The sequence below is a fragment of the Phalacrocorax aristotelis genome, chromosome 18 (assembly GCF_949628215.1).
Source record: "Phalacrocorax aristotelis chromosome 18, bGulAri2.1, whole genome shotgun sequence".
Classification (NCBI taxonomy): domain Eukaryota; kingdom Metazoa; phylum Chordata; class Aves; order Suliformes; family Phalacrocoracidae; genus Phalacrocorax; species Phalacrocorax aristotelis.
The window spans coordinates 1,839,596-1,850,795 of NC_134293.1; the positions used below are offsets into that span (position 1 = coordinate 1,839,596).

At 51.2% G+C, this 11,200-nt stretch overlaps 1 protein-coding gene across 1 annotated transcript; it reads right to left on the reverse strand.

The window, feature by feature from the left end:
- Positions 1-295: 295 nt before the first annotated feature.
- TMIGD1 (transmembrane and immunoglobulin domain containing 1) lies at positions 296-4,783 on the reverse strand. The gene is made up of 7 exons (XM_075112762.1): positions 4,462-4,783; positions 4,093-4,193; positions 2,870-3,148; positions 2,083-2,361; positions 1,106-1,209; positions 808-836; positions 296-386 (listed from the first exon to the last, which is right to left on the reverse strand). The coding sequence occupies exons 2-7, from the start codon at positions 4,169-4,171 to the stop codon at positions 383-385; spliced, it is 774 nt and encodes a 257-aa protein (XP_074968863.1). The 5' UTR covers positions 4,172-4,193; positions 4,462-4,783; the 3' UTR covers positions 296-382.
- Positions 4,784-11,200: the final 6,417 nt, after the last annotated feature.

Below are 11,200 nucleotides of genomic sequence, written 5' to 3' on the forward strand. Positions count from 1 at the left end.
CAGCTCAATGCCTCGCTTTATTCCTGCACCAACACCGTGATCTGTGGCAACCCCGTGTGGATTCCTCTGCACACCGACTGGCGGCCCCGCGTGCCTGCCTGCACGTGCAGTGGGGTTTCTGGTTTAGTTCGTTTCCTTCTTTTAGGAATAACCACAGAGGGCAAGATCTGGCAACAGCTCAGGCAGCCCACCCCCACGGCGGTGCTCTACGCAGTAGGTTAGGATGAACAAATGCAAAGAACCACTTGTAATTTGAAAAGACCATATAAACTTGACCCAAAAAAATCTTGTTTCAGTGCTTTATCTCATGATCTCCCACAAGGGCTTATGTTCCACTGCTAGGAATGATGTTTTCTGGGTATGCACGGGAACCTTGTGGTCTTCACCTGAAGCAAAATGAAAAGAAGACATGAAAAAGCACCTAATAGGGAAAAGATCCAACAAGTGAGTTGAATTCCCCTGGGCTGCACTCAGCTCCAGAAGGCTTTCAGCCGGCTGGGGAGACGCCGTCAGGTTTGCTCCCCGCTGCCTCTGCGCAGGCGTAGCCAGAGCCCGGGGGTGGCCGGGGCGAGGGCAGGAGCCCCGCCGTGCCTGGGGTGGGATCTGCCCACGTCCTGCTGGGTTCCTCGGCCCCATGGGGCCTCTCTGCTGGGAGAGGTGCGGGCCCACATTGGCCAGCCGGAACGAGAGCTCGGTAACTCGGCGCGGCTGGCTTTAGCGAGCCCAGTGCTCTTGTCTTCCCCAGGTTCTGCCAAAGCTTAAAGAAGGGGGTTCATTAGGAAGCTGCATGAATAAGCAAATACTTACAGAGCTGTTTCACTTGATCTTTTGAAGCACTGAAAATAAAGAAACAGTCATGTTATCTTCTGTATTTCCTGGCCATAGCGTTATTTTTATTAATATCTTGCAAGTGCGTAATGCCTTCCACCTTAAAACCTCAGATATTTGGTTTATCTACTGGTAATTCTAAAGCAGGAAGGAGTATGTAGCAGTTTGCTAACAGTGGAAAGCAACACTACAAGGTAGCACAGAAAGGGTAAAAAACCCCAGGGCATTGCAGCAAAATGATACTGATTTTTTCCTAAGGAACTAGAGCTTTCCATACCTTAAAAATTTTATCTTTTCGAGCCACAATTCCAAACAGTATCGTGACTGTAACCACCACAGCAGCAGCAATAACAGCCTCCTTGGGAAAGACAGGTTTTTTATCTGTCAAGAGGGAGAGGAGGTTAAATGTGCGATAGAGCAGCGCAGTCAGGTAGAACAGAACATGTCCCCGAAGTGTGGAAAGACGTGTTTCTTTTCCCGTGGCTGCCACTGCTGATTTCAACTGTTGCTCTCTCTGCTGCCTGCAGACTGCCGTATGGATTAGTCCCCTGGGAAGGAGCGAGCCAAGCCTTGGCAATTTTAGCGAGCGGAAGGAAGAACTGAAGCGGTGGTCTCTGAAGAAGACGACCCCCAAGGCGCTCGTATGCATGGAAAGCAGGGTGGCCAGCCGTGTCCCTGGCACAGGTAACGATGCTTTCCTCCCTGTTCCCAGAGTGCAGAAATGAAAGGGGCATGGTTGGGGGCTGGGACGTGGATGCCTGGTGGGTCACCTCACCTGCGTCACCCGCCTGAGACTTGAGCCCCCAGCCCCTGCAAGGCCTCCAACATCCCTGTTGCCCACAGGGCTATGGCCACTTCGGGAGGACAACTCCTCTCTCTTGCCTTAAGCAGCTCTTTTGGCATGACAGAACACCAGGGGCGGAGCAAGAAGTTTCAGGGGAGACCTGAGGTGCCTCAAACCACACTTGACCGTGCCCTGTCAGCGTGGGAAGTGAGACCTTGGGAGGAGCCCACCTCAGGTCACGGTTGCCAAATGCCTTTGAATAACAGGTAGAGCCGGAAAGGCCCTTCCTGGTGCTGTGGTCCAAGGCACAGGTGCAAGGAGAGCTCCTTGCTGTTGCCGTACCCTCAGAAGCTAACATGGGGAATTTACTGCTTTCCACTGACACTTCTTGATATGAATGAATTGCTATCACTATAAAAGAGAATGGAGAGTTATTTGTAAAGCTTATTGTTTGACAGCAGCCTTGTTACCTTCAACAGTCAGGTGGAAATCCCTTCTCCCCTCTCCCAAAGAAGATTTCACCACGCAGGTGTAGGTGCCGTGGTCAGACTTCTGTACTTTTTTGATAGTGAGCTGAAAGACCTCGCTGGTCTGGTGCAGCTGGTAACGATTTTGCTGTAGGATCAAGATGTTGTTGTTCTTATACCAGGCTGTTTGGGCTTGAGGGTTGGATTTGGCGTTGCAGGTCAGGGTAACATCTTTGTCTTCTTCGATTTGGAGGGACTCTTCTCCAGTCAGCTGGGGAGGAACTGTTCACAGCAACGCAGTTCAACAGGTCATTAATAATGCTGCTCACTGTTTAACACAAAATAAGTTCCCTTTACACGTCTCTGGTGCACCTTTTCGATGGTGTAACCATGGAACACCATCACAGTTGTGCAGCCTTTTATGATCCCTGGGAATCAGCAGGGCAATCAGTGGCAGGGACGGTCATTCCCGTGACTCCCCTGCCCTGACTTGTATCCTTGAGAAAGAATCTAGGTGGAGGCAGGGACATATCCAGAGCATCTTCTTACTTAAGGGCCCACCCACTCCCTATAAAAGAGGCATTAGGTCAGGCCATAAGCACCAGTGTGCAAAGGGAGTGTCTTATCACGTGAGTTATCTCCTCCTAAATGCATTTTTTCTTGGTGAAGACAGCGTACAAGGGTGCAAAACACCCCGCCTTCACCTAGCGCCCAGACACCCAGGTGCTCAGCCCATGATTTTCTCCCATCCCAGCCATTCTGCACAGATATATCCACAGCTGCAACTCACACTGGACATCCAGGACCACAGACACCTGGACAGACTTGTCCCGTGCCAGCTTGCACGTGAAGGTGACTCCATTGTCGGACTCGGTGACCGGGAATACGCAGATGTTACTGGTGTTCACTTTATTCCCATCTTTCAGATCTACTTTCCCATCTCCTCGGTACCAGAGCAGCTCCTCAGCCTGGCTGCTGTTCTGTACCAGGCACGAGAGGGAGACGGCAGGGCCAGGCAACGTAGACAGGGAGAAGTCAGCTGCCTGGTTATTTACAGACAGTTCCAAACCTGCAGAAGACAGAGAACAAGAGCACTAAGCACCCTCAGCTGTACCCTTCCCACAAAAGCTGCCCTGCCAGCTTCTCCAAGCCCTCGACCTCGGAGGAGGCATTTCAGGTGGGACTTCAGTTTTTGAGACAAGAAGTGTTTTCATCACAAAGCTGCCTTCGCAGTTTTTTTAAATAAACCAGGCTTTTGCAGCTGCCTGCAAGAACGCCAAAGCCTGACCTGTAATAAGAAAAGCTCTTTAAACCAGCAGTTACATGTAATACACAGCAAAAGATCATCACCGTCCCGACAGTCTTGCTCGCCCTCTTGTTGCACATCCGCGTTGCAGCATACCTGTGCCCTCTGGTTTTGTGCCCACAGCTCGACACACTGGCTTTTGGCTGGAACTGAACACGATTGAGAGTATAAATTAATCACCTCAGCCGTACCCCGGCCCGTCTGAGTCCGGCTGTTGGAAAGGTGCAGTTTATCTGATGTACAAACCTCAGGATATATTAAATGAAGAATCAGTATGGGAAATAAATGTTTGTAACGGGCTGAAACTCGCTACTGTAGCCTGTGTCATAGGTGAACGAACTAAAAGTATGGCTCAGAATATAAAGGCACTATAGTCCTGTGAATATGAAAAAGTCTGAAGCTCGCCATCTCCTCCCCGGTGTTCCCAGGGGGCCAAAGCTATCACAGTTTCCACTTGGAGCAGGTTTGAAATAGGTGGCCTTGTCACCCCTGTGCCGCTCCTGCAATAACGCTGGAAAACACAGAAGCTTCCCCATTCCCTTCTCTGCTAGTCTCAAAATCAGAGGCCAGTTTTTAGGCAGCCCTCTGGTCGCTGGGGTGCTGGTGTGGCACATCACCCTGGGCACTGCCCAGCCCCGAACAGTTTCGTACCTCGGCCTGAGGGGGCTTCAACAAAGCCACAATGGATTATTTTTCCCATTACTTACCTGTGGCTACGCAGGCCAAAAAGCAAAGGGCAAGGACAGGCGCTTCATGGGGGACTGCGAGGCTGCTTCTCTGTGCCATCTCAGAGGAGCCCAGCCGGCGTCTGTCGGAGAGAGGGTCACGGCGTTGCTGCCTCTGCTCAGGGTGCGCAGGGGGTTAATCGCTTGCTGCCATCAGACCCCCTGGGAAGGGCCCTGAAGGTGGGGACGGGGTCACCAGGGAATAGACTAAGTCGATTTTCCTGGACCTTTTCCAGTGCAGAGCAGAATCAAGGGGATTTTACGTCTCTAATCTCTGTTGCATGAGTCTGTTGTCGCCGATCAGCTGCCTATCGGGGAGCCCATCTCTGGGACGTGTAACGCCAGACTTACCTTGGGAAGAGTCTCTGGAGAGGCTGCTTCTGCTGAGGAATGTGCAGCTCTTTCCCCTCCTTATTTATAAGGTCTGAATTTTAATATTTTATGGTAGCTCAGTAAGAAGTGAGTCCATAAAATGGGTTCAAGGCCTTGTTCAATTCCTGGATTTCTGAGCTCCCAGAAGACTGAAGAAAAGTATTTGCTGGGATCTGCTGGCTGTTTTATGAGACTTGCTGAGGCAATGAGTAACTAATGAGAGAGTTCCTGCACCAGCTATAAAGACCTTCAGCCAAAAATAATACCTTTTCCCTCTCGGCTTTCCGGGTGTTCATAACACTGTTTCAAGCCGTAGGGAGTTTATCCTACATTATCCCAGAGCAGGAGTAGGCTCCAATTCGCCCCTTCCTGCCCAAAGCTCTGCTGCTGTGTCCTCCTTTGACTGGAAAAGGAGAAAACGCACCAATTCAAGACTTTGAACTGCTTGTTGGCAGAAGAGCGAGCAGAGACGCTGTCCTGCTCACCCATGTGTACCCCCAGGGTGCTCCTGCGGTTAGCTCAGCCCCGGGCACCCCCCAACGTAGCGTGAGGATCGCAAGCGATGGGGTCCTCGCAGCCTCTGGCACATGTTCTCACCGCTGTCAGTGTCCCCACACAGGGCACAGGGCATGTCACTCGTCGGGAACTGGCTCAGCAGAGCCATAAAGTGCATTTCATGAGCAGGAGGAGCCTGGGACACGTCCTCGGCGTTTTCTTCGCCCGCAGACGCGGCGGCCCAGCTCAGCGGCGCAGAGGTGGGCAGCGAGGGCTGGCTGTACGCGGAGAGCACACGAGCACACAGCGCTGTTTATTGTGGGGCTGTTGCAAACATGGGGCACCTTTGAGTGTTTCTTAATATAACTTTTTACTGGTTTACCCTTAAAACTAACAGGGAATCATTTTCAGTTAAAAAAATACTTGTGTACAAAAGCCCCTTAAAGAGACAGTACTCAGCCTGTCTTCTAGAAGACTGCTGGTTTAGAAATTAGTGTCCAGCCTTTGACTCACTTTTTACCTTCAAACTCAATTTAAGAAATTTTAATAAATAATTTTAGCTTTTCCCACCATTTTTAAGAAGTTATATGTCCTGTCCTTGTAGCATTCGACTAAATGTTGGCTTACGGTCCAGTACAGACTTCAGTCAAAATGCTTTTCCTAAGAGTAAAGTAATCTTTGTGGTTTGGGATTAAGCTGAGCTGAAATGGAGAGGGAGGCAGAGGAAGGGGCTGGGAAGCAGCTCGTGTGGTCCTGCCAAGAGGTGAGCCAAAGGCAGGGAGCACGGGGAGCTCTGCACTCCCTCTGGTCCCGGCGCTGCAATGATAATCCAGGAGCAGCAGGAGGTGTTTAGGGTAAGTGAGGGTGCAAAGAATGAAAGTGTGGAGTTTTGGGGGTATTTTTTTTAGTCTAGAAATTAGAGTGAGCGAAAAGATTGTCAGACAACAGCTGGTCTGTGGTGGCTTTGTCGTGATGCAAGGCACAGCATCAGGTGGGACCTGGGAAAAATTCTGTCCCAGGTTTGCGGCAGGTCTGTGGCTGGCAGCAAGGTGAGCTCACGTTCATCTGGTTTACGTTTTTTAAATGAAGGCAACGGCAGCATCCTGTTTGGCAATGGGCTTTGAGATCTGCTGAAGGAAGAGAGACTAGAAAAGCAAGGTACTTGGCCAGAGGTACTCTAAGGCAGCATTTTTAAACCGATAAGAACTACTTTCGCAATCACCTTTTACACTTTTCTTTTGATACAGGGTGTAATTATCTCGTGGGTGTCTAACTAATGAGGTCTAGAGTTCTGTGGGTTGTGTTATCCACCTTTCCATTACGTTTATGAGGGATGTAAAGCTCATGTTCCAGAATGTAAAGTGGCCACTAATGACTCAGACTGGGAGGAACCCCTTTGGTGAGGCAGATACTCCGTAACTCTCCTCGGCGAAGGATCCTGCCCTCTCGTTTGAGGTATTTGGATCGGGCACTGTCAAGGCTGGATTAGACAGACCACGGGCTAGAGCCAGAGTAATCCACCGCAGCGGGTCCTGCTTGTCAGCCTTACGGCAACACTGGACCAACAAACCCAGGGTAAGGCTGCTGTTAAATATGACTCTCAGCAGCCCCAAAGGGAATTAATTAATAAACACCGGTCTATTTCTGGGTGTAATCCAAGCCTTAGAAACCTGAGAGGATTTAAACATGATAGAGCTCGGGCAGAAGTTTCTTTTCGACTGGGTCTCTTAACCTCTGACTCCAAACTTCACAGCAGTTTGGGTTCCACTTGGTTATCCTCAGTGCCTGCAGGGGTAGGGGGCACAACCCCCACCCCCCCGCATTTTCACTGGCAGACAAGAGCTCAATTTATATTCAGCAGCGTAGTGAGGGCCGAAGGTTGCTCTTGGAGTCTGGGGCATAGCAGGATCTGCACAGGCATGTGGAAGCTGGGGATGGTATCCATGGGTTGGTTTGTCAGGCAAACAATGCCTGTAACATGGCTGTAATCCTGCTCCAGAAAACAGGTTTCTGCAACAGTGCCTACGGCTCTGCTGGAAGGCTGCTCCTGACTTCCTACTCACTGTGGTTCCCCACTCCTAATCCCTTCTTAATATGCGGTGCCGCATGTTTTGCAACACTTCCATTGTTGGAGAATGATTGTAACACCCAAACCCACTGCCTCCGCTTGCCAGATATCTGGGCTGGAAAGCCAGGCTGTCGGGTAATGCTACTCGAACTTACTCAGCACTCCTGCTCCCTCCCACAAAACCTATTTTTCCCAAGTATAAAGATTATGGAGGTGTGATGTGCCCTGATTTCTCAGACTCCCAGCCCAAACCCCACGGATTTTCCACTGTTGAGATGGGCAGATCTCAAGTATTTTTTTCATCGTTTTGTTAATATTTCCATTTTCTGATGGTCCTTCTATAAAAGGTCCCAGACTACGCCATTGAATGCAGAGGAATGATAAGTGACTTTTATTTTTGGGAAGGAATAAGAATAGCGAAAAGAGCACTAAATCAGTGAATACTTTGAAAGTTTAAAATAAATTGCTTAGAGGACATTAAACATTCAAATGAAAAGTAGGCATTAATGAAGAGACAGACCCGGAGACAAATAAAGCAGCCGAGAAGCCCTCAGGAAGGCGAAGCTCCGGCACAAGTGTTGGGCGCGGATGCCATCTGCTGGATAGCCACCCACGGGAGCTGCAGCCCTGCGGGCAAGTGGCCGGGCGGGAGGAAAGTCACCTTCTGGGAGCCCTGAAACAGGATGAGATGCCTGCGATGTCCACGGCAGAAGCCCAGAGGCAGTAAATCCTGCGGAAGACTAGAGCAGTGCCACGCGCCTGGACAGGTCTGCCGAAACCTTTGGGTGACTGGCTCGGAGGAGGCGGCTCTGTTTCTGAGAGGGTAGTTCCCCTCGTGCTTTTCGTCTGTGCTCCTAGTGATGCAGCAAAGGACCATATCCTGGCCTTTTACTGACATGGCTATACTCATATTTCTCTTGCAGAAGGATGAGTAAATTAGGCTTAGAGAACCTCAGTCATCGCTTTAAACAATTGCTCCTGGATCTTTTAAACCCTCCCGCTTTGAAATGAGTGCAAGAAACAGAACCTCGTTCCAGCAGGGCAAGCCTAACCTTTCGTCAAGAGCATCGAAGCACTTGCCAGCGTTTCCTCTGCGGTGAAGAAAATATCCAAGGACTGTGGAAACCCTTAGGGCTGCGCATGAAAGCCCCACCGAATCGCTGCAGTGCAGTACGCGCGGCTGTCTGTTGCCAGCAGTCAGTGTCATCCCGCTCTTTGCTGGCCGCTCTGGGTTACATCCAGCGCTGGTGGGTGCCCAAAGTCACCAGTCTTGGCTTAGCAGACTAAAGATAGTACACTAGCGTGGCCGTTGCTATCCGACTCTGAGAATTACGCGCCAAATAAAAGGAGATGTGAAAAGAACTTGGCATTAAATTAGCAATATAGGTCCCCTGCAGGAGATAAAAGTGACTTATCTGCATTAAATTCCACTTAAATGCCGGCCTGTGTAGCTTCAGCTTTCACACCTAGCAGTGCTCAGGGAAATTAATACTATTAGTCTTTGCTTTGCACCATCCACTCATGAAACTCCATTTTCTACCTCATCGAACCAATCTGCAAGGCGGTCTGCCTTAGCCATGGGGTAAGACTGTATCGTAGCAGTGATTATCTGCAGGTTCCCATGATTTTGTTCTTTTTCTGGACAGAAAACATGCCTCTGGCACAGATGGGTTGGACTTCGAGGGGGTTTTGTTTCCTCTGGGAAGACAAAAATGACGGAGGATGAAGCTGGGTGCCTGTTTCTTGCCTGATTTAGATGCTCTCTGATGGCCGATACGGGACGTGCCCTAGCAGTATTCCCAAACGTGCTTCTTTTTCAAGACGATTCTGCTGTGGCTGCTCTACAGCCTGGACCTCAGATATTTTTGTCTACCTAGGAACTTTCATCGCCAGAGGGATTTCTTGTAAGTGCTCTGCTGGAAAACCAAGTGCTGATTTGATCTTGTGAAGTGCTGCCAAACAATATTAGCAGTTTTAACTTCCCTGCTGTGGCGTCATCCCTAGTTCCCTCTGCAAGGAACCTGCAAAGACCGAGCCACGCCGTCTTTCCAGTTCGTGGGGAACCATTTGCGGCCAATCTTGAGGAGGAAACCGCACTCCTCCTCCGTGACTGGAACCACTGCGGAGAGTGTCATAAGGCAAAAGCCACAGCCCCTCAGTAACCACCTTCCCGAGTGCCAGGCTGCAGCTCTCAGCAAGCCCAAGCGCAGGGCAGAGCCGAGGAGGAAGAGGAAGACGCTTCTTGCAGGTCGGTCCCTAATCTGTGGACCTACCTGGGGATGAGGAAGGCAGAGCTCTCGTAGGTTGGCCCAAGGAAGTGCGAAGGTTTTGCTCTTACTGGCTGCCGAGAAGATGAGTGGATCACTCATCAGCCTCCTGCCACATGCTGCTTTTACTATTAGTTTGTTGAAATTCCAGACAACTGGGGTTTTATCAGCTAAAAAGGGAAACGAGTTCAGTTACTCTGCATAAATTCAGAGCAATTTATTTGTAGACTGAGGACTTAAAGCTATGTAGCTGTGATCACTTCTGAGACAGCCAAATTCCCTCTTGATGTTCCTTCTCCCTTTTGGCTCAAGAACATCCCAATGACCGAGGTCTTTGGCTTTTCCAGTTTAATTAGATCTGGGATATCTTTTTGATGGTTAATCCCCATTCCCTGCTCGTCCCTCTCCTAATGACTGTGCAGCGCAGATGAGCCCCAAGAAAGAGAAGCCAATTTACTCCCCTTTTCCTCGGGGCCCTTTTGATGCTGTACCATGCTCGGCTTACATAAAAGTTTGCATCATCTGATCTCTCCCACAAAGGAGCCCAGAATGCAGTGGGATGAAAGAGTCATACCACTGACGGTTCCCCTGAAAATCAGTTTTCTGTGCTAAGTTCGGAGCTTGTGTCTCCAACAGGAAATGCCAGAGCTGGGAAGCAGATGTGCACATGAGATACTGCTGACAAGTTAAACAGCGATCGACAGGAATCTGCTGTTGGAGATGGACGCTTTCAACGTTTCGTGTACTGTGACGCAATTATTATGGAGCAAGCTCTTCTGCTTGTTATTCCTTATCATCTCACCCGCCTCAAAAAAGGAATTAGCAAGGACGTGAATGGAGGAAACGCCAAAGTACTATTTATGTATCTCCTCGGGGGCATGGAGTAGCTCGCCATACAGCGATGCGCAATACAAAACATCAAACGGTGTTAAAACGTCTGTAATCCCCCGGAGGTGGGGTCTGAGCTGGCAGCGCCGTCAGGGCAGGACACACGCGCTTCCCTCCAGGAAGCCGGGCAGCAGGAGAAGCACTTTGGCCCCTGTGAACTGCAGCTTGTCACCGTGCCAAGGCAAGAGGCCACCCCGCTCCTCCCACCTCCAGCCGCGCTGGTGATTTGTGTTTAGGCTTTATCCTTTGAATCACAGAATGGTTTGGGCTGGAAGGGACCTTTGGAGCCCACCCAGCCCAGCCCCCCCGCAGTGAGCAGGGACGTCTTCAGCTGGACCAGGTTGCTCAGAGCCCCGTCCAGCCTGACCTTGGATGTTTCCAGGGATGGGGCATCGACCACCTCTCTGGGCAACCTGGGCTGGGGTTTTACTACCCTCAGTGTAAAAAATTTCTTCCTTACATCCAGTCTAAATCCATCCTCGTTTAGTTTAAAACCATCCCCCCTTGCCCTGTTTTGGAGGGGATTCTGCTGCAACGGCGTGTCGTGACACCCTTCGAGGGACGGGGCGCATCGGCACGCGCTGGTCTTTGCCCCCCCCATGTGCAATAACTCGCTCTTGGGTTATTATTCGTGATAATAATCCCCCTGCCCTGCTCCCGCGGGGGCTGGGGGGAGCGCGGGGAGCCAAAGGCTGCTTTCTCCTGGTGGGGGCGGGAGAAACACCCTCTCTCAGGGGAGCGCAGGAGGGTCCTCGCCGCCGCCCCCCCCCCGCCTCAGCCCCCAGCGCCGCCGTCCGCGGCCCTCCCCGCGGCGGGGGCAGCGGCGCGGCCGGCAGGGGGCGCCGCAGCGCTCCCCGCCGCCTCACCCCGCCGTGACGCAGCGCTCCCTACCGCCTCTCATTGGTCACTCGCCGCCTCGCCCATGCGACCCCGCCCCTCGGCCCGTCGCTCATTGGCGGGAGGCGGAAGGAGGGTCCGCCCCAGGGTGGGGCGAGAGCCA